This window comes from Battus philenor, unplaced genomic scaffold (assembly GCF_028537555.1).
Source record: "Battus philenor isolate CCGP_79_NKW_IND1 unplaced genomic scaffold, ilBatPhil1.0.hap1 SCAF_15, whole genome shotgun sequence".
NCBI classification, from domain to species: Eukaryota; Metazoa; Arthropoda; class Insecta; order Lepidoptera; family Papilionidae; genus Battus; species Battus philenor.
The window spans coordinates 46177-73508 of NW_027181677.1; the positions used below are offsets into that span (position 1 = coordinate 46177).

General features: G+C 52.6%; 4 protein-coding genes across 11 annotated transcripts; 2 read left to right on the forward strand and 2 right to left on the reverse strand.

The window, feature by feature from the left end:
• Positions 1-1476: 1476 nt before the first annotated feature.
• On the reverse strand, positions 1477-9649 carry Mtp (microsomal triacylglycerol transfer protein). Its single transcript, XM_068761899.1, has 13 exons — positions 9320-9649; positions 8506-8703; positions 8329-8427; positions 7933-8244; positions 6752-6930; positions 6306-6450; positions 6067-6234; positions 3420-3855; positions 3100-3245; positions 2856-3017; positions 2617-2781; positions 2302-2519; positions 1477-2007 (listed from the first exon to the last, which is right to left on the reverse strand). The coding sequence occupies exons 1-13, from the start codon at positions 9560-9562 to the stop codon at positions 1866-1868; spliced, it is 2613 nt and encodes an 870-aa protein (XP_068618000.1). The 5' UTR covers positions 9563-9649; the 3' UTR covers positions 1477-1865.
• A 2923-nt stretch (positions 9650-12572) lies between these two features.
• Positions 12573-20433, reverse strand: kel (kelch protein). Of its 8 annotated transcripts, none has more exons than XM_068761416.1 (17): positions 19906-20433; positions 19590-19792; positions 19230-19441; positions 17767-17849; positions 16753-16800; positions 15859-16033; positions 15648-15782; positions 15495-15578; positions 15223-15402; positions 15067-15141; positions 14848-14907; positions 14659-14778; positions 14090-14200; positions 13590-13755; positions 13387-13519; positions 12859-13318; positions 12573-12766 (listed from the first exon to the last, which is right to left on the reverse strand). In XM_068761416.1, exons 4-17 carry the CDS (start codon positions 17802-17804, stop codon positions 12668-12670), a joined length of 1884 nt encoding a protein of 627 aa, XP_068617517.1. In that variant the 5' UTR covers positions 17805-17849; positions 19230-19441; positions 19590-19792; positions 19906-20433; the 3' UTR covers positions 12573-12667. The 8 variants fall into 8 exon arrangements, with proteins under 8 accessions (XP_068617517.1, XP_068617520.1, XP_068617519.1 ...); XM_068761419.1 differs by having other exon boundaries at positions 20047-20083; XM_068761418.1 differs by having other exon boundaries at positions 19230-19412; positions 19590-20433.
• A 123-nt stretch (positions 20434-20556) lies between these two features.
• On the forward strand, positions 20557-22155 carry LOC137918849 (uncharacterized). Its single transcript, XM_068761774.1, has 2 exons — positions 20557-20739; positions 21359-22155. Exons 1-2 carry the CDS (start codon positions 20610-20612, stop codon positions 22045-22047), a joined length of 819 nt encoding a protein of 272 aa, XP_068617875.1. The 5' UTR covers positions 20557-20609; the 3' UTR covers positions 22048-22155.
• Positions 22156-24503: 2348 nt separating this feature from the next.
• On the forward strand, positions 24504-26239 carry LOC137918955 (uncharacterized). The gene is made up of 3 exons (XM_068761901.1): positions 24504-24714; positions 24803-24962; positions 25726-26239. The coding sequence occupies exons 1-3, from the start codon at positions 24504-24506 to the stop codon at positions 26186-26188; spliced, it is 834 nt and encodes a 277-aa protein (XP_068618002.1). The 3' UTR covers positions 26189-26239.
• Positions 26240-27332: the final 1093 nt, after the last annotated feature.

Here is a 27332-nt window from a genome sequence, read left to right on the forward strand (position 1 = left end):
GAGTTTAAAAATAAATACAACATATTTACACTATTTATTCATTACACGTACACATGTAAACTTCAACAGTAACATGAACACAAACGTCAAAAATGAATAAGGACTCCCGCGCGGCGAGGTAGTCTCGCTGCACCCGCGGGCACTTGCCCGCGTGACTTAAACTTTGTTGGTGTTCATCTTTTTAGCCGATGGGACGCGCACTGCAAAGTCTAGGCCTCCCCGAAGATCGCCACGATCGCGGGTCGGGCAGCCTCGTCCCCTCCGCGTGTGTGGAGTCGCGGAGGCTTTTGCGTATCAGTTTATTATTTACAAGAACGCGGTTATTTATGCACTGCACTACAGTTGCCAACGCGACACGTCGATTTCTCCTAATGGAAATTTAACTCTTCGGGTCGATAGAGCGTGCGCTTCATGTGTGTTTGTGTGTGTGTACGGTCGTATATTAAATCTACTATCAAACAAGGCACGGAGGCCGGATTGTTTTTTCTCACGTCTCTACAATGCCAGACTGGAGTCAAGGTCAACAGGGTCTCCTTTCCTTCATATACTGATATTAAACTTAGAAGAGGCAGAAAGACTTCTTTACACCTAATTTAATCACCTCTTGCGGTCCGTGTTTATTGTTTAGAGGGTTCTGTAGCTCGTGCTTTGTAACAGGACTATAAAATGCTTCAAATGTTGGCACTATGGTCACGTTTCGCTCACGCACTTTTTCTACTTGGTGGAAACGACAGGGAGTGGTACTTCTCCCTAAATAGAAAAAGCCACCAGACGATCCATCGTCATTCCGGTTCCTCTGTATGCTGGATACTGCGGGGAAGATTCTAGAACGTATTATCCACAACAGGGTCGAAGCAGCAACCCCAGCTAGCCAACTCACAGTATGGGTTCAGAAAAGGCCGTTCTCCGCTAGATGCTATAGAGCAAGTAGTAAATATAGCAAAACTTGCAGTGTCTGGGAAAAGATGGAAGGGAGTCTCCATAAAACAAAGCCTGTTTGTCGCCGCGACGCCACCGTCGACATCGAAAACGCCTTTAACTCTTAAACAAAATTACATAAAACGAACTCTTTATTGGCTTAACTCTTTATGATAACGCCATAATAGCCTTGCGATTGAATCTCGACAGTCGACACTAAAGGTCGCTACACGGCAGCGCCGGCGCGTGCGCACGCGCTGCATGCCAATACTTTATTTAAAGTAGTTTAATTTAATCGCTCTTTTTTGTTTTTTGTGCTCAACACGTCTTACTGTCTTATCGCGCAGACTTCTTGTATGTTTTATACTATTAATGAACATTATTATAAACATTTTCGCAATTGTGGCGTCATTATAAAAAGTTACAAAAAACCAGATGGTCGGCAAAGATATCAGAGTTTGAAAGTTTACAATGTCCGAAACGTCGCAGGAGCGGAATCGCTTCGGCACCCCTTTTTGTAAGCACGTCGTCGTCGTCTGTCGGTGTTGAGCCGCGCACGCGCCGCGCACGCGCCGCGACAGCCGGACGAATAAACAAGCCGGCGGAATTTACTTTATTATTTATTAAACATACACATAAATGCATTAAAGGAATCGTGGCTTATACAAATATGTTTTGATCGTTTATATTACACTTATGATTCAAATTTTTATCTTTTTCTTAATTCTAATTAAATTCTTAGTAGTTAAAGCTGATTGATTAGATGCAGCCTTCAGAAATATATAACGCTGGCCAAGCCGCCGCCGCGCGGCCGCAGCACCCCGCGCGGCACCCCGCGCAGCACCCCGCGCTGCACCCCGCGCAGCACCCCGCGCGGCGGCGCACCCGGTGCACAGAATTTGGTTTGCATCGCTTTGGCATTCAATGCGTAAGTCGCGTCCTGTGTGTCACGCGAGCAGCGCGCCGCAGGCCGCGTCGTTGAGAGCGCCGAGCGCGAGCGTGCGCCCAGGGCGCGGCAAGTGCGCGCTGCGCATGCGCCGCACGCCGCGCTGCGCGTCACCCAGCGCTGACTGCAGGCTCGTGTTCGACCTTCAATAGCCAACAAGATGTATTTACAACTGTTGCAATTGTACGTGTACATAAAATACAGGAACAAACAGTGCGGCGTGTTCCGCCTTCTGTATATCAAGTTAGACATCGGCACGCCGCGCGCCGGTGGGGGGGAGCCCCGGCAGCGGTCGCTGCCTCGCTAAGTTACAATGTTTCGTGCTAGAGTGAGACCGGCACAACTGTTTACCGTCCGATGCTTGGACCGCTGCCCGGGCGCGAACGGACGCATCGGTCGGCGCAGAGCCTCTTACGTCTCATGTCCCTCGGGTTCACCTGAGCTCGTAGTCGTCGGTCGCGACGCGCACGCACAGCGCCACGCGCTCGTAGAAGTCGAGGTCGATGGCCACCCGCAGGCGCGGCTCCGCGGCGAATTCGCTCCGGGCGCGCAGCGTGCCCGCGGCGAGCGGCAGCAGCGCGCGCACCCCGCCCGCCACGCCCACGCGCAACTCCAGTTCGGCGCGCGCGGTCCGCGACCACAGCGACACCTGCGCCTGCGCACACCGCCCCGCGGCGCATTATAGCTCTCTTTTGGACATTTAAACAAATCCCAATAAAAAAGGGACGAGACGCAGAACACCCGGCACGCACCTGCGCGTCGAGGGCCAGCGCCAAGGCCGCTTCGTTGTAAAAGTGCAGCGTGCCAGCGCCCAGTAGCGCTACGCGTGAAGCGTGCGCGCCGAGCGGCAGGATCGCGCGCAACACCGGCGTCGGCGAGCTACCTGTGCCAGCCCACACGTGGCCCAGCAACTCCGCCTGCAAACACGCGACCAATCTTTCAGTAGCGTTGCTTCACGTGACATGCTGCTCCTTTACGAAACGAGACGCACCTGCCCGCTGAACAGGGTGATGGCCGGCAGACGCGCTCCCCCCACAGTGAGCGCCAGCCCACCGCTCATATCCGTCGCCTCGTCGTCGGCGTCGTCGTCGCCGTCGGCGGCGGCCTCATCGCCGCCCGCCAGCGCCTCCAGGCCGCGCGTCCATAACTCCACCTGCAGGGCAGCGTGCGAGATGCAGACGCCCGCAACAGTCGGCGCGCGGCCAGCACTAGCGACAGGGCAGCGGTGCACTTACGGCCAGAAGCGGAGCGGGCGCGGTGCCGACGTCCAGGCGCACGGCGCCGCGCCGCAGCAGCGCGCCGCGCGCCAACTGCAACGACTCCAGTTTCGCCTCGCCCGCGCCGAACCAGCCCAGCGAGCGCGTCAGCACCGTCGAGCTACCTGCGCAGAGGTCGCCGCACCACTTACTTCACAAATCTTTCGGCGCGACAACGTAAACGAACGCCGCCCCAGACGCCGTTCACGCACTCGGTACTCAGACCGCGACTCTCGTGGCGGCGCCGCCCGGCAACAAAAAATTAATGACTTGGAAAATAAGTTGAATATAATACTTACCCGGTTGAGCCAGCGCGTGCCAGCCGCGGAGCTCGGGTGCGAGCATGGCCAGCACGTGCGCCAGCGGCTCGTGCACATCCGCCAGCTGGCGCGCGCGTTGCCAGAAGAGGCGGCGCAGCGCGGGAGGACCGCGCGCGTGCAGCTCGTGCGCCAGCCGGGCCAGCACCAATGGCGGCGGCAGCGGTGCCGCGCGCAGCAGGAACAGGTCTAGCGCAGCAGCGCGCTGCTCCAAGGGGCGCGCGCTGGAGGCGGCGAGCGCGGCCAGGCGGCGCTGGCGCGCGGGTCCCAGCGCGGATGCGGGCAGCGCGCGCAACGCCGCCAGCGCGTCCAGCGCCGCCGCACCGCCGCTCTCCGCGCGCTCCAGCAGCAGCTCGGCCGTGTCGGCGCGCGCCAGGTTGGCCAGCGCGCGCACGTGCACGCCGCGGCACTCCTCGTCCTGAACATCGTATGGAATCTAGCACATTAGTGTTCCATATTTTAAAAAAAATTAAGAAATTTGAAATTTGTAAACATTATAAATATTATGAGTTTAATGACACAGTGAATATATATATATATATATACATATGTAATAAATTATAAAATCCAACTATCGCGATGATTCCGTCAGCCTGTGCAGCAACAGCTTGCGGACCTCCGCTTCGCAGGCGCTAAGTTTCCTGGTTATCCTAATGTCGAGGGGCGCGCCTTCCAAAGGATAAATTGTATTGTATCGTATAAATGACATTGTTGCCTATTTAAATATCGTTTTTTACAAGGTCGAGCATTCGATGTGACAACGCATATATAAAAAAGTATTGTGCATTGTACGGACGTTCATAGTTCGTTGAGTGTTGTGCTGTTTTGTTGGGCGAAAAAACTGTGCAGTGCACTGGCTACTTTTTTTTTTATTAATTCTAATTTGTATCGCTGGTGTTTTTTTTTACAGTATTTATCTTTCGCTTTAACTAAACGCAGACAGTTGGGAGAGGGTTGCCGCTATTTGCTACGGATCTTTCTTCTCCCAGCTGCGAGGCACGACAGCGTTTTTTATATCATTATTATTATTTTTTTTACACAATTTTCACTTACGGGTAAACACAGCTAAAATTTATACATATTAACAATACAATTTGGAATACTCAATTATATATTAGTCGCTACATTGTTTTATTTCAAGTCGCTGCCCAAGCGCTACAGACCGTTAAATGCCTTGAGATTTAGGACAATGTGCCGGGCCAACTCATCAAAAGATTCTGCTGTAGATTTTTTCTTGAGAAGGTCCGGTAAGCTGAACGGAGATATATTAAGGTTTTCACATAAGGTCACGTGGTTATGTCTTTTGGATGCGAATCGGGAGCAGTGTCTGAGTGGTCAAAAGTCTGTACTGTGGAGTCGTCACATGGGCAAGTCTCATTATCGAATATTTTAAAACGGTGCAGGTACTGCTTGCAGTACCCGTGCCCGCTTAGTAATTGTCAGATGGAAGGATGTCTTGATGAGTTTTCGCAGTTTGTTTATGTCGGTGAGTTTCGAAAGGAGTCCTATGGTATGTCGACCCTGAGCCGAGTTCTCGTATCTAGCCTGCCAAATGCGGTTGTGTTCCGCGCGGATTGCGCTCTTCACGAAACTCATTGGGAAGTAGACATAAGCCGGTGCAGAGTGCATTGCGGCAGCACTCTTTGCTGCCAAGTCGGCTTCCTCGTTACCGACGACGCCTGTGTGGCTTTTGACCCATGTAAAGTGTAATGTAGCTGGCGCGCGTGCGTGTATCTGATTGTGAATTTGTGTGACGATGGGGTGGGTGTTGCTTCTATTCTGCAGCGCGGCGATGGAAGATTGTGAGTCCGTGTGAATAATTGTGTATGTGTTCGGGTATGTTGAACAGGCCCACGAGCAGGCTTTCGAAATGGCGAGAAGCTCAGCTTGAAAGACCGAGCAAAACGAGTGAAGTTTGTATTTTTTGGAAGCAGTCTGGCGGCCTTCCATGAAAGCAACGAATGCCGCTCCTACGGAGGAGTCCTCCAGCTTGCTCCCGTCAGTGTAAATATTCAAAGCATGGGGATAGGGTGCTGTGTAATTACGACCTCTAGAGGGGGAAAGGACAGAAATGGATACTCTGGTAGCGGGGTGCAATAATAGCAACTGCAGTTGGGATGACAAGTAGGCGGATGAAGTAGAAGACAAGAGAAGAAGTGTGAAGTCAACTGCGCGCAAAGAAAGGCGCTCTATCAATCTCCTTGTTTCTCTCAGGAAAGTTGCCAGCCATATTTACATTTCTTAATGTCACGCGTATCTTATGGATACGGAACCATAAGTGTTAACAATAATTACATTTTGGATCCGCGTATACGATGTTATAGCACAACGACGTATAGATCAAGCATAATAAAGAAAAACTTTTGAGCGCGTGTTTATGCATTGTGTTGTGTATGCGTCGTTCTACGAATACGAGCGATAGATGTCTTTGATATGTTTCGTTGTACTTGACGGAAACGTTGATCTGTCCTTCGTGCTCCGAAATCCACGCACCCCGTGCAAGACAATGCGAAGCTCTGCCGCACAGATAGTTTTCTTTATAATTTCAAGAGAAACCCACGGGCAGGACGGTGCGAGAGCACCGCGCGCGGCGGCAGGTCACGCGGGTCGAAGAATAGCCAGCACTCACCACGCAGCGCGCCAGCAGGCGCGGCAGGGCCTCGCGCAGCGCGGCGGCGGCCGGCGCCCCCGCGGGCAGCCGCGCGCCCGCCGCGCCCGCCGCCAGCAGCGCAGCCTCGCGCACCGCAGCAGCGCGGGCCGCTCCGCCCACGCGCAGCGCCTCCATCACCACGCCCTCCTGTAGAAAAGTGCACTCGTCACCGGCTGCGTGTGGCCCCCCACGCGATCCCACGCAGTCAGTACACTCACGTCGGGCTCGGCCGCCAGCGCCAGCGCCTGCAGGTACAGCAGCGCGGGCGGCGGAGCGTCTCGCTCCTCCAGGGACAGCTCGCCCGCCACCGCCGCGTGCACGCCGGCTGCACCCGCCGCGCCCGCCAGCCGGCTCAGCGCAGCCCTGAGAGACGCGCGTTCATACTCACAGTGAAATAACGTTAAAATGTTTTCATTTAAAATCAAAATTAAATTATTAAAATGGTCATCCTTAAAATAAAAATTCATGCAATCAAACATAAAACTACAGAGAAAAACAAGTTTATTTTTTCAAAAAATGTTGCGGAAAATCTTTAAAGTTTATACCAAGATTTGTGTCGTTGTGAAAATTTTGGAAAATGGTGATTAAATTACAGAAATGTTGTATTACATAAAGACAAATATAAAATATGTTAAAGAAACAGAAAAAAGCAGCGTGCACTTACAGCGCGGCCGCGTCGGGCTGCGCGCGCAGGGCCGCGGCGAGCCGGGCGGGCGCGTGCGCCGCGTCGCGCAGCGCGCGCATCGCCCGCAGCGCCGCCGCCGCGTCGCGCGCCTCCCCGCCGCCGCCGACGCGCTCCCCCGCGCCGCCGCGCACCGCCTCGTGCAGCGCCGCGTCCAGCTCCTGCGCACCCACGCCACGCACGTCACACGCGCCGCCCCCCGCGCCGCCCGCCCGCGCCGCTGGGCGCACTTACTCCTCTTGGGGTTATTTATTCGTTTTGTTACGCGCGCACGCGCATGCGATATATAAATAAAGTAAATAAACAAATAGAACATCATCTTTCAACATAAAGGTACCAATCGCGCCTCGCAATTAAAGGGTCCCGAGTAGGAGTTGGTTAGTTTTTGTTTCATGAACTTCTTAACTACTTCGTTTACTGCAAGGTAACCCACAAACATCTCGTGGGTGCGTGTTGTAACACCGCCCACGGCACCCACAAGAACCATACTAATTTTTCGATTTTTCAGTACTCCATTAAAATTTCTCGCAAAAAGATAATTTGTCATCAGCACCTCCTATACCTAAAAAGGGTGCGGCACACATCAAACTACGCGAAAGTTTCCGCCGAAAAATTAAGCGCGACGCCGTCTCACGCAAGATTACAAACGAAGATGCGCAGCGAGCGCACCGGCCGCGCGCCCCCGCGCCCCCGCGCCCTCTCGCTGCGGTGCTGCACCATCGATATTTTCCCTCATTTCTGTTATCACTTAAACTTCTAATTGCACCAAACTTCAAATGTCTTGCATAATTTAATCATCTAAGCAAACAAAATAAATAAATAAATGTGTAATAAAATATAACTAAACAATCGTAAGAAAAACCTTTTTGTAGGTATTGTATACACTGACATGTACTGCGCGTGTTTTGTGTAAATATATAAATAATAGCAGGTGCACGCCGCGGCGCCGCCGGCGGTTCAATGTCGTGTGTTTCGCCTGCGTAAGATACTCTTTGATTCCAAGAGGTGATCTTGTCCGCGCGTCGGATATTGTAACGAGCAGACGCGGCGCTCGGCGACGTGACGCGGCGGCGATAACGCGGGCCGCGGGGCCATCGCGGCGCAGATAGCGCGCTTATCGGCGCCCCGCCGCGCCGCTTGGCCTGGCCGCTGATGTGGCTCACCGGCACGTCATCGCGTGGAGCAGAAGCGAGCGGCACGGGCAGCGGCAGCGGGAGCAGTCGCGCGGGCAAGCGCCGTAACGCCGCCTGCAGGTCAACCTGCACAGCGGCCGGTGATGCAGAAGGACGCACGTGCTCGCGGCGCAAGCGCAACCAGGCGCGCGCCTTGAGCTGCGCACCCATGTCTGCATAGCCCGCCTCGTGCACCTCCTCCGCGTGCACTTCGTCCAGCGCGTCCAGCCGCTCGCTGAGTGTGTAACGCGTGAGGCGGCGCGACGCGAGCGCGTCGTCCGCCGCCCCGGGCAGGCACCGGCGCTACAAGCAAAGCGGCGCGCGGTCACTAGGCTGCCGGCAGGGCACGCGTGCGGCCCGCGCCGAGTGGCCGCCGGCGTGCGTTACCTTGGTCTTCCTGATGACCTGCCCGGACACCGAGTGGTACGAGGCGCTGCACGCACCCGACGCGTCCGTCTCGTTCCGCTCGCCGTCCAGTAGCTGCAGCTGGAAGGATCAAAGTTGATCGAATGTAAATTAGAAAATTCATACAAAGTACACATATCAGAATATAATTAAGCATACCTGAAATAAACTGATTAAGGACTTTTTAAAATTCAGGACATCTGTTGCTTCTTCCGGATCCAAATATGCCTGTGTGACAAGGCCATGCGACCAGTGTGCATAGAATTCTGTTCTTTGGTAACTGTCCCATAATGACTTGACGGGCAGGTAGTCGGCACTGGCCAGCTTCCCTTTTGCCAGCAGTTGTGGTAAATGTAACTGTCAATAATAAAATGTTTGATTTGGTTAATTAGGTATTATATAAGAGTATTCCAGCAAAAACCAAAACCACATGCTCCTCATATCAAACCTAAGGTGCTGCAATTACAGATGCAGCTCATGTCCGAGTACGCAGACACATTGACATAAGCAGCGGTGTGCACCAGATTCAACTGGTGGACACCGCAGGCTGGTTAGTCAGACATAAAATACAAATATGTGGTTAGTTCATTACATTACTACAGTATAATACAAGTAAATAGAATAGATCCTATTGTAACATTACACACTCAAATGACAAAGGAAAACTTGTTTTGTTGGCCTATATTATTTATAAAATCAACTATTTATAAAAATTTACAAGTTCCTTTTTTTAATTAATTACTTTCGTTAGTGCCTTTGCCATACAAGTTAATTTGCTTTGCAACTTTTTTAATGTTATGTTTTTTAAATTACTCTACTAAATACTAACCAGGCAGTGGTTAAAATCTATTATATATATTATATTTCAAATAAGTATAACACACACACAATGTTTTTTTTTTATTTCGAAGCGAACGATTCAAATCACAAATCAGTTTCGGTAGCGGTAGGTAAGCGGACTAAACATACGCACAACGAATTTTAAGAGTAATTCGGCGCCGTCGGCCGCCGCGGCGCTCACGTCCAGGGCGGCGGCCAGCTTGTAGCCGACCTCTTTGTCCTTCCTGCCGGCGTCGTTCAGCAGCACCATACTTTCCACGGCGTACGTCGCCGCCGTCCGGAACAACTCAATTTCGCCATACTCCTTATGCTGCACAGACGTGGCGGCCGCGAGCGCCGCTGCCGCCAGCAGGGCCAGCCCTGTTAGTGCAGTCATGACGGCACCGAGCACCGCCGATCGTTTACACAGTGCAGCGTCACCGCAACGCGTTCGCCGTGATGCGCGCACGCCGTCCCGTCGCCGATTGGCCGCGCGCGCGACTGTCAGTGTCAATATCGGCTCGTTGACAGCCTGTCAGTTGAACGCATCGTCCAAAAATCAACTAAATGCTGAAATGATTTTGTTGATTTTTGGATCATTTTATTGACTATTAATTTCGAACACTGAATAATCACAGAACAGTTGACGCTTATCGATGTATTGCTTATGTTTTAAACGCTTTTAACTAAAACATACGGTGAGCCGACTCAGTGCAGTGTTGGTCGAAAAATTTGAAAAATCACTTGAATTACAAAAATAAAATTCTATCATGTTGTTTTAGTGCTTTGCATTCCTACCCTAATACCCTAGTTCTTCTCAATAAGCCTTTACTTGGACTTGTCACGTCAATCAAGATAAGGTTGTTTAACGGCGCCCTGACAAAGCGACTGTCGAATTGCTTTAAAATGCAACGACTGCGTCGCTTAGTAGTGGCAGTGTTATGCTTTTAGGCCAATGACAGTTGTGGCTGTATAATTCATAGCTGACACGAAGCCTTTTTTTATACAATAGGTAAAAAATCCTTTGATTTATGAACAGGACTCTGCCGGTGTTAATCACGGAGTCTTAAATACGCAATGGGAAATGGCATAAGGGCAAATGAAAACAGCAGGCACAATGAAAATATTAACATTTATTAATAAAGTCGGATACGTCGCCGACTGCACGACAACTTTCTACTGCATTAAGAAAATATACAAAGCGAGAGGAGGCAACCACTTGGATAGGGGGGGTTGCTGGTGACGCCGCGCCCTTCGCACACCGGCACCGCCGCCAGACTTCGAATAATAACAAATCGAGCGGACTGCCGTGCGGATAAACTGAAGTGGGCCTGCCCAGGTCGGTGACGGCCACGCACAACTCGCACAGAGTGCGCCCCGCCGCGGACCATTACTCGACGTCTCGCAATATGTACTCAACGACATAGAGTGGAAACGTAATCGAGTCGCGGGTGCCACCTTCGCACAAGTTCGTTCAGGGTGCTATCGCTTAACATTAAACATTGAACGTCAACTACGCAACGAACGCGTCCTGCTCGGACGCTACGCGACAAAGCACGAGCGCGTCCCGCTCTTGAAACCGTTATAGAATCTATCGACAGCGGGGCCTACGCCGTACATCGCGCTGCCTCTACTACTTTTGTGACTGCTACAAGCGGCTGGACGCGCTCAGTCGGACAGATCGTCGACGTGGTCCACGTGGTCGTGCATGTAGGCGTGGTCGAGTCGCTCGTCGTACTCTGGCTCGTCCAGCGGGTCGGGGTCAGGCTCCGGCTCCTCGAGCTCGTCGGGCTCGTCGAGCGGCTCGTCCAGAGCGTCCGTGGCCGCGCGCGCCTCTCCCTCCGACTCGGAGCTGGAATCCGAAGGCTGCGTGTCCGCCTCGCAGCACGACCGCTCGCCGCCCTGATACAGAACACAACCCGCCGTCACAACACCTCACGTGAATTGCCGAGGCCGCCGGAACATATAGTCAAGATGAAATTACACACTAACCGGCAAGGCGCAGTGCAAACGCTGGCTCTCGGGCAGCAAGTGGTAGGAGCAAGAGGGGCGCGGCGCGTGCGAGTGCTGGTGCGCGTGCTGGTGCGCGTGCGCATGCGGGGCGTGCGGCGGCCGCCAGCGCTGCAGCAGCAGCAGAGCCGGCGCGTCCGGCGGTGGCAGCGCGCCAGTCGACGCGGATAGCGCCACGCGGACGCCGCACACGCCACGCACTAGGCGACGCGCGCGAGGCATCGTGCCCGCCGCCGCGCCACTCGCGCCACTCGCCGCGCACCCTGCGCACACGCAACACGTCATCACCCGCGAACGCGCTGCCGCCGGGTCGACACACGGCGCGTCGCGTACCGTGGTGGTCGGGCGCGCGGTGATGATGTTCGTGAAACTCGAGCGTTTGCGAGGTGCGGCGGTGGCGGTGGCGCGCGCCTGCCACGCGCCACCACCAATAGGCGGCGGCGGCGGCGGCACCGGCTGCGCTACCCGCTGCGCCTGCGCCCCCCGGCCCCGTTGGCGCGCCGCCCGCGCCCGACACCTTCACGCTCTCATAGGCGCCCTCGGCCGCGCCGCGCACACACAGCGCGCGCCACCCGCGCCCGCCAGTCACCACGCCGCCGCCGCCCGCCACGCCCGCGCCCACACCCACACCCACGCCCGCGTACCTAAACATATATGTATAAATTACAACGAAAATTTAATAACATGGAAATATTATCAAATTATGTGCCATCTTCTCAACTTCTTACAAGACATCGTTTCCATTAATTAGGTATTTATTGAGAATATCTTACTGGGTTCTGAAGGCAGCTGCAATTTGGCAGTGAAATACTATGACAAATTGCGTCGGTTTTTGTTCTCATGCCTCTGACGTTTTGGTAGTAAACATCCGTAAAGTGAATAACACAACACGAAGGCACAAGAAAGCGATGTGACGCGTACAGACAAAAACTAAAATAAACAACAAATAATTCTTCAAATAATTACTTGGCTACTTGCGCATTTCTTAGTACGACCGGACGGTTCAACTTTTCTCACAGACATGTTGCCTTTACGAAACTAATCAAACGGATACCTAGCTCCGAAGCCTCGCCGCGAGCATCGGCGCGGCAGGACTTCTTGGCGGGGTTCAGATGCTCCGCGGCAACAACTGTGCTGGGTCACCCAAAATAAACACAATGTTTTTCCTGTTGTATGTGGCTACGGTAGCAAGGATGGCACCGCGGTGTCGTGCGTTACGCCGTATGCCAATAACTATACGAAGTCTGTCCGTGCCGGGGCGGCAGCGGTCATTTCGATTACATTCGTTATAATTTGGTTACCCGGGGTCGTGGTGCACGCGCACACGCACGTTGCGCAGCCGGTCGTAGTGTACGGCGTGCGCGGGCCGGCGGTGCGCGTGCGCGGGCCCGGCGGCGGGAGCGGGGGCAGGGGTGACGGCGGGCGGGGGCCCCGCGTCCGCGTCCTGGGCCTCTGGCGCGTCGGCATTGGCGCGGGCGGCGGGGGCCGCGCGTCATGTCGGCTCGTCCAACACGGCCACGCCCGCGTACGAGCGCGCCACCGACATGCCGGTCGCCAACGTCGTCCACGACTCCGTTGCCGGGTCAAAAACCTGCGCGCCAACCACACAACACGACCGTGTACTGCACTCCAACAACATACCTCGTGGGGTAGGGTCAGATGCGGCCATTGACTTTACATTACCTCGACGGTGGAGAGGTTGGAGGCGCCGTCATCACCGCCCACCACATACAGGCGGTTGTTGTGCGCGGCCACGCCGGCGTTGCGGCGCGCGGTGGCCATCGGAGGCGCCGGCGCCCAACCCGCGCCCTCCCGATACCGCTCCACGGAACGGCGCACGGCCGGCCCGTCGTGTCCGCCCACGGCGTACAGCGCGCCCTCCGCCACGCCCACACCACAGCCCGAGCGGCGCGCGCTCATTTCGGCGACGGGCTCCCACGCGTCCGCCGCGGGGTCGTAGCGCTCCACTGTGTGCAGGCATTGGCGTGCGGCGCCGTCGTACCCGCCGACGGCATACAACCGCCCGCCCAGAACGGCTACGCCCACCGACGAGCGGCGTGTGCTCATTGCGGCGATGGGCCTCCAGACGCCCTCGCGAGCGTCCATCGCCTCCGCCGAGCTTAAGCCCGACGCGCCGTCGAACCTGCGCAAGCCGACGGTGGTTAGTGAGAAGGTGAGCGCGCGGCACGCCGCACTCTCTCTCTTACTCACCCGCCCACCGCATATATCACGTTCCCGATGACTGCGACGCCGAGCGTGGAGCGGCGCGCGCACAGCGGCGGGCCCGGCGCCCACGTGTCCGCGCTCGCGTCATAGATGTCCACGCTACGCACGCGCAGTGTACCTGTAGGCACCGGTAACTTGATCAAGGAGACGGCGGGTCGTAGGCGGCGCGGCGGGGCGCGGGCACTTACCGTTGAAGCCGCCGACGGCGTACAGCTTACCGGCGACGACGGCGAGGCCCGCTCGACAGCGGCGCGTCGGCAGGTCGGCGGCGCGCCGCCAGCGACTACCCTCTAGCTGCAGCGCCTCCACTGACCGAATCGCCTTGGGCGCCTGCCCGCCCACCACCAGCAGCACCTGCACCGCACCCCATACTCATTATTTTTCTCTGATTGCCAATTGTTGTTAGTAACACACCCGCGTCACCAAGAGAAATGTATTACCCCCTTTCCCCACGGCTAAGGATGCACTGGTACGTGTCGCGCATCTCACTTTTCGGCTTCTTTTCTTAACCCGCGCCGGAATGGTCATGTAGGTTCATTTTGGCTACACCTTGTATCAAGTGTAGTAGTGAGCTTGCCCGCTACAACGAGGCATGATCACACAGGAGGCACCTTGGGAGCTGCAGAAAAGCGTTTGTGCGTTGTGACGAACTGTGGCCGAAAGTGCGTGTATGAGTGCGTGAGCCCACCTTAGGCGCGCGGGGCGGCTGGCGAGGGCGGGCGCGTGCACAAGCCGCAGCGGCCGCCGCTCGCCGCTCCGGTCGCAGCAGGTGGAATGATAGCGCTTCGATTACCAGGTCCTGCAACAAATGCCACCACGGCTGATAATAATTTCGGAGTGTCAAAATAAACCACTTTTGTTACGGTTGAGTGCCTGTTTGCTGGCATCCAGTTCCACCGCATTCCAGGCGGCCGAGCTCCAAAGGCACTGGGCCTTTAACACAGTCTCAACAGCCGAACAAACAAAGCTTAGAAAGCTACCATTACGATAACCGCGGAAAGCGCGCCGCAGCCGTCGTTTGTAAACTACCGGCATCGCTTCAGCCGTCGCATTCGGGCGTGTCCGGAGTCGATCGCTTGTACGGTCATCCCTGAGTTGACCATATTCCTACTCCTCCTTTGTTTGCTAAGTCATGGGCTACGGTGCGGGTAGTATGTTGCGAGTCATCTTTCGTAATGTGTATTTTATGAAACTGGCGGGACCGTCGAGACATTTAGACCACTACCATGTGCTCTAGCATTAAAAAAAGTCTCAGACCTTGACGCGCAGGCCAGCACTGGCCAGTGGGTCTGCGGCGGCGCGCGCGACCAGCACGTCCTGGGCGAGCAAAGGCAGCCGCACGTGCTCCAGCAGCGCGCCCAAATGCTGCTGCCGCTCCTGCGTGACAAACGCCGTTAACGACCACCTCACTTCATCCACTCGCACGCCTCATACTCGGTTACAAACCTCCGGGTTGTGCTGCATCCACCGGATGACCGCATCTAGCACCACCTCCTCGTTGGGCACCTGCAGAGCCGCCACACATGCATTAAAAGTTGGCATTGGAGGAATGTAACATGTTTTTATAGCGGTGCAATGATTCAACGGGCCGATGACAAAGTATGTCATATAAAACAGGGAGTCGACGAAAAAGCGACGATCACATGCAAATACAAACAAACATACCATGATGCGGTCGCTGTCCAACAGTTGCGCCAGCGTCTCCGGAGCTAGCGAGAGGAACTCTTCCGTCTCCAGCACCTGCAAGCAAAGGCGTAGTTAGCTTGGCGGACGTGGAGTAGGAAGGGGCGGGCGAGGCCCGCGGGGCGAAGTGGCGACCACCTCGACGAAGTGACGGTGAATGTAACGCGCGGCGCAAAGCAGCAGGTCGGGGCAGGCGTGCAGCTCGGCGAAGGCGCGGATGCCGAGTGCGTTGTCGGGCGCCAGCGCGGCGGCCAGGAAGCCGCAGCAGGCTGCACGCACGCCCGCCACTTGCAGCAGCGACGCCGCCGACAGCAAGCTCTGCGGACACACGCGCGACAACGTCGCGTTTCTTTACGGGTACGGCACGTCGGGGAGACGCGGAGGCGACTCGCTCGCCCGGGTCTAGTCACCTGCACGTTTTCCTCCGTTATGAGGAGCGACTCCGGGTTGTACACGTACTCCACGATCGCTTCCAGCGCGTGCGGCTCCACGTTCTGTAAATACAAAACCATTGAGGAGCGGACGTCCAAGTGCTACTTCAGTAAGTGCATAATGCGCGCGACCTGTATAGTCACGGCGGGCTGCGTGCGCTCGTCGAACTGCGTAAACATGGCGCGGAAGTACGGCGAGCAGGCGGCCAGCACGGCGCGGTGCGCCCACACGCCCTCGGCCGGACCCGCCGCCTCCTCCGCCTGCGCCTGCAACAGCACCGTGGTCGCGTCAGTGCGGCGGGCGGCGTGCGCGTGCGGGAACCGTGCGCGGTGTGTGGCTCACCTGCAACCGGACGTCGCAGAGCGTGGCGTCGCAGCGAAGGCGCGCGAGCGCGTCCAGCAGCGCGGCGGCGTGCTGGCCACCGGCGCGCGCTCCCTCCCCCTCACCCCCGTCGCCACCCTCGCGCCGCTGCGAAGACTCATCCAGCGACGACTGCGACGCGCAACGCACTAGCATGCTGCGACACAACGTGCGACCTCACCACCCATACCGAGCAGTCGGAATCGAGAGAACTATGGAACCTACAGGTCGGCTCGAAAACCTACGCTCTTAGTGAGCTCCATAAGTCCACTTGAGATGCGAGTGGGCGGGCTGCAAAGCGGTGATTAGGCCGTCTGTCTCTGCTTCCGCGACTGAGGTGCGGTCGGAGAGTAGGGCCGCTCCCCGCCATCCGCCACTGAGCGCGTCCACAGGCCCTCCGCGACCGCGGGCACAGCGGCAGCGGGCCTGTGGTTATCGTCCTCCAGCGGTAATTAGGCAGTTGACTGTAGAGCCAAAAAATATTTGCCACAGGGGGCTGAGAAGGGCTTGTTGTAGTGAGTAATTGCTCAATCGATCCCTCTTTCCTATAGGTGACAGGCTCTGAGGAATCCTTTATGCATGTTAGGTGTTGCTGATGGGGCAATGGATATATCAGTATATTGCTATGTCATCAGAGAGGTTTTTATCATTGCAAGTCCAGCTTAATCTGTCCTTAACCTTACACGGGCACCCACTTGTGGAAAAAACAAATAGTGAAATCACAACTCAATACTATAAACTTTGTATGTCGGAATGAAGTGGTATAGTGTGTCAAGGTTCCGTCTACAGTTCTGGTACAGTATAAAACGTTAGTTTGGAAAAATCCTAATTGTATGTGTTTACACCATTGTCTATGTGTCAATATTTAGTCTGTACCTGTATCTGCCTCTATCAGCATCTCCCTCTGCAGCGCTGGGATCCACTCTGACAAACACATTGCAAATTGAATGATTTGTCTTCAAACTGTATCAAAGCCAAAGCCTACATTTACTGGAAGCTCACATGCAAACAGCTAAAATCAAATATTATGTGAGACATTTCCAATTCATTTGTGCAACCATGTTCAAACAAGAAGTTACTTTCTGATGAACATCATTTCCACAAACAAAATAAATAGTGTGCATTCCTTTCCATTTTATGTACACACATTCAGTGTTACACTATAAATGACTAATATTATATTACTATTAATGAATAGTGAATGGTGAATATTATAAAAAAAATTACCCGAAAGAAAAAGAAAACACCCGTCCCCATAGCATGTAGAGGACATTAAGTAGGTATCATTACTCATCACTATAACTTAACATCAAACTCTCATTCCAAATACATTGTAGAACATTCAATATAATTTGGATGTACTATTGAAACTCTTATTTAGACAACTTGTACATATTGAGCAGGGGCACAGTCCCTGACGCCAAAGGCCAGCCTCACCCCTGCATGCTGCACAGTCTTTGAACACAAGCACTGCACTCCTAGCATGAAACCTTTACACACAAATGCTGAACTATGTGTAATTTATCTAATTTGTGCTGTTCGTAGCTTGTTCCTTGATGCAATAGCAAAAAATTCACTAGCTCACAAACGGAATATACTTCATTAACAAAAACTAACAAGCCTGCCAATCACTTTTTGCTAATGATTGTCCTCTCTTTGTAAATATTTTAGTAATCCAGGCCAACTCCCGTCTGTAGTTTGATTAGTCAAATTATATTTTGTATTGACTCAATGAAACTCTTATTTATAATTTTGCCATTAAGAGTTCTTAAAGGTACTTAGTTGAACATTAATAGACAAAAATATTTTAGATACAAATGAGTTTTTTTTTTAATACAGGCAAGTGAACAGCAAGCGCAGTGCAGAGCTAGTGTCATCTCCTCTACTTACAGTCCCCTGTCGGCGTCAGGGTCAGCGTTGCCCTCCATCGTGGCGCTACGAGCTGTCCACGAGTCGGCCGCGCCTCGAGTTCACTGCACCACAAGTTTTCACTTCACATCTGGTAGCTCACCGTCGCATGCAGCCGACACCGAGTATCATTTTACCTCTCACTATCAAAACGTACCTCAGTACTCAGGGGAATGACATAAAAACCAGCTGCGAGAGCGCCCGTCGCTCGCGATATCAATCAATACAAACAAATTACAGCGAGACACATGTCACCGCACCGCGGCGGGGACCCGTGCACAGACTATACGACCAAATTTAATTCGTGCGTCTATATCTATTTGAAATTAACTCCCAATAAAAGGTGTTACTGGAGATAATAAGATTTACAACATATTGTTTGAAAGTATAATAAAATATTTTATAATTATTCCTGTTCTCAGTTTTAATTTACGATTTTTTAATTGTAATTGTAAAGCCACAGAAAGATTAATAAATTTTTGATTTGAATAGGACAGCTGGACAACGCGTTGTGCAGGTTGGGTAGTGCGTTACACCGGATTAATTGTCTATGGTTTCCTGGTGCGGCTTGTGCGCACGATGGCACACGTCAATTAAAGATAGCTCTCATACAACGCGGTATCATATAACACGATTTCGCTGTAACACGATTCGTAAATTGTGAAAACCCTCCTACAACACGGTTTCCTAAAAATATTTTGCTTTAACTTGGTGAGAAAACTGCAAATCTTTTGTATATACAACATTGTATATACTCCAACGGCCGCGACGAGACTTGCCGTCCAAAAGATACAGCATTGCGGCAAGTGTATAGGTCTTAAACCGTACTCGTGGTCGAAGCTTTATATAGGCACGCACGAGGCGATAGGCCTGATGCGTGCCTGCGTGTGTACTTTACGAGCCTCGCGCAGGATGACACTTCCAAATTGCTGGAAAAGGGACGCGAAGAAAGGTCTGCAATAGTCCTAGTTCAAGATGCGTGTGCGTTTGTCTCGAGGAGTCAGTCCGTTGTCCGCGTGACCCACGTTCTAGGTCGATTATACTGATCAGTGACGTCGATCAGTTCATTAAAATAGCGTTGCGTTACATTGATACATATTTTTTTTACATTGTGTTGTACGTACATTTATATTTTAATAAAGATTAAGTTCTTTATGTAATATGTAAAAAAAATATTTGTTGTATAAGTTTATGGAACTTATCCCCTTTATTGGGCTAGCTACGGGTCTTATACAGCACGCTCGAAACCTAACTACCGTTTCACGGGAGGGGGGGGGTGGGGGGGCTACTTGCATCAAGCAGCCTTCTTGGCTCTCAGATAGTTATCACGTTATTAAGATGTCTATGTCTAACATTTATTTATACGCTGAAATTATGTTGTTAAAATGAAAAGATGTTCGACTCGATTGATTGCTAATGTTTACATACAAGAAAACAGAACTAACATTACACATTACACACAGGACAGCGCTTCTTTCATTGACATAATGTAGTTTAACCAGCCCTTCAGAGTGCGGTGACAGTGATGCGCGCATGTAAACGCTGGGCACCCGCAGCACGGCAGCACGGCAGCACGGCAGCACGGCAGCACGCCAGGCACGCCAGGCACGCCAGGCACGGTTTTTGCGCTGTAACGTCGACGCGATGTAGCGTTGATCTGAAAGTTGCAATTTCTGATTTTTCTTTACTGAATTGATATGTAGATGTAAGCAACTTTCAGTAATGGGATACTGTGGGTTGTGGCTGGGTCAAAACATTGAGGCGACTCGTGTTAAAAGACTTGAGCGAAGGTAGAAAAGACTTACAGTCTGCCGGAAGTAGATACAACGGTGCACTCGACCCCAATAATGAAATAGCACACGACCCATTAGGCCGCGCGGGATTTGCCGAGTTTCTATTGGACACTCATAAATTTGTTCACGTCGAGTTGGTAAGTTTTCAAAAGATGGCTTCTGTGCGACCTCGCCGCCCAACGTTTCGGCGCAGCGCGCGTGAGTCCGTCCCGCGTCTAAATAAAAAACCTCTCTTTTAATCGTTTTGTACAATTGGCAGGCATTACCCGCGCCTTGTTCCCGAATACCGCCACCAACACTCTATTGTTGAGCTCTCTGCCGAACCCACCCTGCGGAATCTTGCTGCACCGTGACGCACTCGCGCTGCACGGCACTCTGTCTGTTGGGGCTGGCGCGCGCACACACTCTGTGCATACTATTATTTATTTACTGCGATTGTAAAATTTAGTTAGTTCTCATAAAAAAGGACTTATCTGGGGGCTACAGGTAAGAGCCGAGCCGCAACGCGTCTCTACTGCATACCCCGCCCCTCTCCGTCCGACAGCCGGGCCGGCGCCTGCGGGGGGCGGACGGAAGACGGGGGCCGCGGCAGCCGGCTGCTCGCGTCGCCTGCGCCTGCGTCGCCACGCGTGCCGACATCACAATGAAAACTAAATAAACAATAGTGTTCATCACTGTTTTCGTGGATCCTTAGCGACAAGACTCAATGCAGTAAACGATCGTGCGGCCGAAGCTAGACGTGCCGCCCCGTCCCCGCGCCCCGCGCCTCCCTGTGTTAACGTTTTTTGTTCAATTTTCTTTGATATTTGAATTGAAGCAAAATTTAAATTGTAACGATCTTTTAATATCCCGTAGTTTTACGGGAGGCACAAGCGGCGCGGCGGGCGGCGGGCGGCGCGGCGCGGCAGCTGCGGCGCGGGCCGGGGCGCGGGGCGCGGCCGGCGGCGGGCGCGTGCTGGCTCAGTGCGCCGCATGCCGGTCCGCGCGCCGCTCGCCACCGCCCGCCGCCCGCCGCACGCCGCACGCCCCGTCATGGAGCACTTCATCGAGACGGTACGCAAGTACCCGTGCCTGTGGAACACCACCGCCATCGAGTATCGCGATCAGGAGCTCAAGGACGCGGCGTGGACCGAGGTCATGAAGGAGACGGATCTATCGTCAGGTGAGTGCGGCGGCCCGGCAGCGAGCGCCGCGGATTCGACACCGCGCGGCGGCGCAGTGCGTCTGCCGAGCCGGCGGCGCTCCGTCGTGAGAGCTTCGAGTTCGTTGTGTTTGCGCGTCGCGTACATCGACTGGCCGACGACATGCGGCGCGCCCGGCGCCGGGCTCGGTGCACTCTGCTGTCGGTTTACTATAGAGGCGGCACTCCCGGCTGTCGCGTCTTGTCTTTTTATGTAAAAACAGATATAAATGCTAATTATATATCTCTTAATTAAGGTCTGTTATGTAAACATATTTATTTTTCAAATGTAATTTGAGCTCGTGTTGCACGCAACTATGGCGAGCACAAAATTTAATGAGCGCCATCTCGCGGCGGCGAGTGGCATCACCTGCGCCGCGCGCCGCATCGCGCGGGGCTCGCCGCCGCGAGGCCGGCGCCGCGTGCAGCGCTGCACGGCGTTCTGAAGCGCAGCTGTGCCCGCGCCCGCACCGGCCGCTGAAAGACCGCGCGCGGGGTGATATCGCTATCGCAATAAAAATGCGCCGTAAGAGGATTGCGCGCGAGGTTTGTTTCCTTAGAAACTTTCGTATGTTTAAAGTAAAAACTATTTAATTTTCAGTAAAGGAAGTGAAAATGAAATGGAAGAAGCTGCGCGATAGCTACCGTGACGCGCTGAAACGACAGAGCGAGATGTTGGCACGCGAGCCGGGCGCGGCGGCCAAGAAGAACTACCCGTGGAAGTACATGAAGCCCATGCAGTTCCTGCAACCGCACATGAGCGTGCGCAAGAAGCCGGCCGAGTGCCTGTACGCAGCCGTGCCGCCCGACGCCGCCGAGCACGAGCACGGGCACGAGCACGAGCCCGCGGCCGATCACGCGCACAACGGCGCCGAGCCGCACTCGTCCGACTCCTCCGAATCGGAGGCCGAGTCGTCCGCCAAACGCAAGAGCTCGGAGCGGCTGGCGGCCGTGGAGCGGCGCCTGGAGTTCTTGTGCCGCGCGCAGAGCAAGCGCCAGTTCACGGAGGCGCACCTGCAGGAGCGGGGGCGCGCCGCCGCGCCGGACCCGCTCGACATCTTCTTCAACAGCATGTGCCAGTCCACCAAGCGCTTCCCCTACCCCGCGCAGATCCGCATCAAGCGCACACTGTTCGAGGCCGTGGTGGCGGCGGAGGAGGCGCTCGTGGCCGAGCAGCAGACTTACGCCAGCCTGTGGGCGCGCGCCGCCAGCTCCGCCAGCAGCTCCGGCGACGCGGAGGCGCCCGAGGAAGCGCGCGCGCCCAACCACGCCGCGCCCCGCGCCCCCTGACGCACCGCCCGCCGCCCTCTCGACTGACTTTATTTTAAGTTTAGATTGTATTGTCACGCGACCGGTTAAAGACTTGTCATTTTTGTAAAAATAAATACATTGACGCCGTGCCGTCGTTTCACTGGGGGCGCCGACGTCTGCGCGCTACCCTCGGTCCGCGCGGGCCCGCACTCTCCGGGCTAACAGTGGTACGAGTAAAATGCCGGTGGTGTTGCAACGGATGTTTCGCAATACCTTTTAACTGAGTTATTTACGCGCCATCATTTTAAATGTTATATGAAAAATAGTGATATGTACTTTAAATAAAAATCAACCCGTAACGCCTACATTTCGTTTTTAAAAAGATAACAAATTGTTCATGGCTGTACGCATATACATTAAAGTTCCACGAGATGTCTTAAACCTTCCGCCGCAGTTTTAAATATCAAATTAAAAAACCAAAGAGTATACACGTTGAATAAATACTTTTATAGCGTTCAAGAACTTGCTTGATAAAAATGCATGCAGTTTGGTCAGTTGACTCATTGCCATGACAGATATTGTAAAATACGCTCAAAAAAAATTGTTAAATTTCGCTTAAGATACGAACAGGTGAGTTTCTGGTCGGCGCCGCAAGCCGGTGGCTGCTCGCTGCTTCTAATGTTAAAATAATCCACGTTATAAAAGCGCATGTAGATGCCGACTTCAATAAATATTACTTGAATTTACTACAAAACTTCACACAAATATTTTCGGACAAGTCAGGAACTTTTGACAGGTACGAAACTTTGAAAGAAGAGGCCGCTCGGATCAGCTGCAAGACTCGACCTCCGGTGGACTTGCGCTGCGCGTTCGAGTCGATACAGAAATTGGGGGATCGGTCAACTTAGGTGTTCTACGAAACGACACGCGTCACCGGTCGCGAACCGCAGCCGGTCAGACGGACTACGTAGCGATCCCTCCTCGAGTGCGCCGCTGTCTGCGGGCAGCGCGCCGTGGTCAGGGCGCGCGGGGTTAGGCGCTCAGCCGACACCACGGAGCGCCCGCTGGTGCCTCTCTAGAGCTTCGTGCGCGAACGGAATGACTCGTCCGACGCGTCCGGCGAGCAAATGATCAAAGACAAATGTCAGTTTGTAAATACCCAATTACTTTTAACTAACTTTTGAATAAGCTATTGAAATATGTCACAGGCTATCGTGCCTCGTGTTCAATAGGTATCAACTGGACTCACGAACTAAAAATCATATAAAACACAAAAACTTTTTTTGTATATTATATGATTTTTAGTTACAGGATATTGTACTCTACGAAAATTTTTAAAAAGTGAAGCATCTCCGCGGGCAGAGGGTTAACACTAAAATGACATCAAAAGAGTTGCTAGTCTTGTATTCCTACACAGATTTCTTTACGGACCGAGTCTGCAAGTCCTTGACGAGTTGATGCGGTGCAAAGTGCCGGGCGGCTATTCTCGAAGCAGTGAGCGGGGATGAGGACACAGCTAGGATGCGTCTTTCAGGATCATGATGCATCTCGGACCCGCGTCATATCGGCAGACACGGCTGCCGGCGGTGCCTGCGATCTCCTTGTCGGCGCCTTCCTCCGTCAGACCAGATCATTGCCGGTAAATCGCATGAGAATCGGCCTGCCAAAACTGCACCAGACTTTAAGCTACGTGAAACAACACCTGCAGGAAGAATGGAAAACCCGATGACTTTTCTGCCTTCATGTGAAAATGTGAACAGCACTGAAAAAACTGTCAGCAGCAAACCAATGAAAGTGTTGGGGCTGCAAACACCGAACCCAATCCCAGGGAAAGTGCAACACAGGGCTCGCCGGCGGCGCGCGTGTGTCGCGGGCGAGCGCGCTCGTCCCGCTGCGAAACCGGGTGTCTGACCCCCTTCTGGAGTCTCCGTCGCGGGGTGTCAATGCGGCCAGTGCGTTGGTCTGACCGACGGCAGCGAGATGAATTTCCTCAGGTGCCCAATTACCAGTTCAGCTTTTTGTTGTCCACGATCGGATCGTGCGTGCCTAGGTATTAAGGTTTATGTATATTGTACGTGTGAGTGCACGCAGCGCCGCACCGGCGACCGAAAATAATCTAGAGAAGAAAAAACGCGGGCCGCTCGGGCGCAATCGATACCCGGCCGCATGGAATTTATAAAAGTAGTCGGCCGCCAGCGGACAGGGCGTCTGCGCTCTTGCTTTTTCACGTGCTTCCGCCGCGGTCCCGCTCGCACGCGGGCGCAGCGAGCCCCGCGCGAGCGGGACGCAGCCCGCGGCGCGCGTGCCTGTCTGCTGCCGTGCGCGTCGCCGTGTCGGGCGCGCGCCGCCGCTGCGATGTGACGTGTTTTTATTTGTTTGCCGCCCGCGAGCGAAGTTTCCCGCGACGAAGCACAGCCCGCCGCCGACCGCGCGGAGGCACCCGCGAACGTTCGTAGGCTCCGTGGGCCTCGATGCGTTCACGTCAAAGATTAAGCATGTCGAACAAAGATCAGGTCGCCGAACCGCCGGGCCCGTCCGCGGAAGTCGGCAGACTGGTCGACTCGAACCAAGCCGACGACAGGAAAATGATAAGGCTCGTCAGGGAGCGGCGGCTACTGTACGCGCGCAACAACATGCCGGTCGCCAGCTACTACACGCAGGTGAAGCGGCTGTGGGAGGACGTCGCGCGCGAGATGGGCTGGAGCGGTAAGCACCGGTGCGGGTGAGGCGGCGCGGGTCGGGGGGCAAGCTAATACGGCATAAGCAAGGAGCTCTGTCTGTTTCCGCGGGGCAGTGGCGGACGTGCGGCGCAAGTGGTCGCACATCCGCAACTCGTACTCGCGGCACCTGCGCAACGAGCTGCACGGCGCGCGCACCGGCCGCGGCCGCATGGTCTCCCGCTGGTACCTGGCCGACGAGCTGGAGTTCCTGCGCGAGCACATGGCCACGGACACGTAAGCTTGTGCAACGTTACGCTACCTCACCGTCACCTACTGCCTACCTCGCGCCTACCTGCAGTGCAATTTTGTGACGTAAGAAATGTTAACATGGTGCTGCTCACATAATATTCGGCACGTTTAATATTTGTCAGCCCCCAAACTCTTCGAAACAGTTTCATTACGTCTCGATATAGAATCGAAGACCGTGTACTGGACGGTTCATGAGGTCTCTCCCGGTGAGCTCGTGCGGGTGTACAAAAAAGAGCTCGACGTCAGGCTGCCGCCTGTAGTCGAGCGTCCGCGCGCCCGACATTTTTCAAATGGGTCAAAACTGTTTCGAGGTCAATTTTAAATTCTTCAGCTTCATCGTACCTGCAAACACGCCGATATTGATTCACTTTTTAAAAACATCACCATTTAACCCAAATTGAAAACACCTAAACCAACATCGTCGTTCTCTTACTTATCTATCTCTTTTCTAATGTCAATAAACTTCAGTTTTCTTGAGAGTCTGCATCACATTTGTTTCTTTTCAAAAGAAAATTTTAATATTCATCGTTTTTTATTAGATTCACTCATTTTGACAAAAAGAAAAACAAAGTTTTACCAAATTCTTTATTTTTAAATGTAACCCATTTAATATCATTCAAACCAATTAGATACAAATAGTCCGGCCAAAGAGATTGTAAGTTACTGCGTGCTATTTTTGGAAAAGTTTTTTCGCTACTTAACACACGAGTGAAGCGTTTTCATCATTGAACCCTGCTTTTGCTTTTAGAAGGACTTCCCCCTACGCCGCGTACGCTCCGACGTTCCTCGAAATGGACCTGGCAGAGACCTCCAGCGCCGAACACGTGGACGTCAAGCCGTTCGTTCACAACCCGTGGTTTGCTGTAAACTCGCCGGCCGCATCGCAGCATGTGGAACCTAAACCTGAACCCTCTTACCACAATGATGACAGCTCGAGTTCCCAAGCGTTCGGTCCCGACGAGAATTCTTCCTACTTTCAATTTTTCCGTGGGATTTATAATGATTATCAAGAGCTATCTTCTAAGAAACAGAGGTTTTTCAAGCGACAATGTTTAATTTTTTTACATGACTTGCTGGACGAAGAGGAAGACCGCGAGACGTCTGTTTACAATCAAAGTGACGCCGTTAATTTGTCGAATTCAGGACAAGCGAGTGAAGACGAAAGGGAAATGAAAGACAATGAAGGTTTCTCTATTTTACCTTCTGACTGACTGTGATATATTATTTAAAATGTACAATGTCATTAAACGTATGGCGACCGACTGCAGCTTTTATTTTTATTTAACTTAATATGATCAAATCTGATATCAGACGTCAACTATTTTCATAGAGTAACGAAAAATATTTATTTACTTTTTCGTTAGATTGATAACATCAATTAAAAAAATTTAAATTACCAAAGAGAATTTTTAATCTCAACTCTAAACCGAACTACACATAAGACTTAAAATTAAAAAGAACGCTCGTACACTTTACGATATCTGTATTCTTTACACCCCAATCACTGACTTGCTTTATGTTGATGCAAACCTTTTGCGCTGAAAGTAGTTGGCAAAAGTACGTTTTTACATAATTTTTATTGAAATTTTGTAATTTTTTAAAATAATATATTCTTACATTATTTTGTTTAATTATCCGTTTAAAGTTTTGTCTTGTTGGCAACAGCGGCAATCAGTAAAGATATAGAATGCAAACACAACAACTCTGGCGTAACGAAACGTCAACTAGTGTCAAAGGATTTTGTCAAAACTCCGATTGACATCCAATTGAGTGAAATCTTACTGTTTCGTCGTTTATTTGCAGTTGAGCAGGAAATTACCGTTTCCGGACACTCTAGTGTCGGAGTACGGGATATAAGCTTACTTAGAAAGAAGAATTGAGTCATTGTTTCATGTACATAATGCAAGGTCCGTGTGTTACAGTAGGTGTCAGATATCTCTTATTTTTGATTCTAAGAAGTGCTTATTCACCATCTGTTAGAACCAAACCCATGTCCCAAGGTTGTGGCTTCACTGAGAGGCTCCTGCTGCTAAGCTGAATGTTTTGGTCGCAATTAAAGTTTTGATTAGTTGTTAAATATGCCATTTATTTTTTTGTATCAATATGTTCAAATGGCCTTATCATACATTAGGCTGCCCCTAAGTAAGCTCCTCATTGGCAATGTATGAGATTGTGTTTATTTTTAATAATAAGCTTAACCTTTAATTATCGTTTTTATTACCTTTTTTAAGTAACATGTCAGTTATAGGATGTTCTGTAGATTTCCAATAGGATGAGTTGGACTGTTTGTTTATGTATATAACATATGTAATAATTTATAGAACTTGTTCTTGTGCTGGTTATAGAGGAGATATA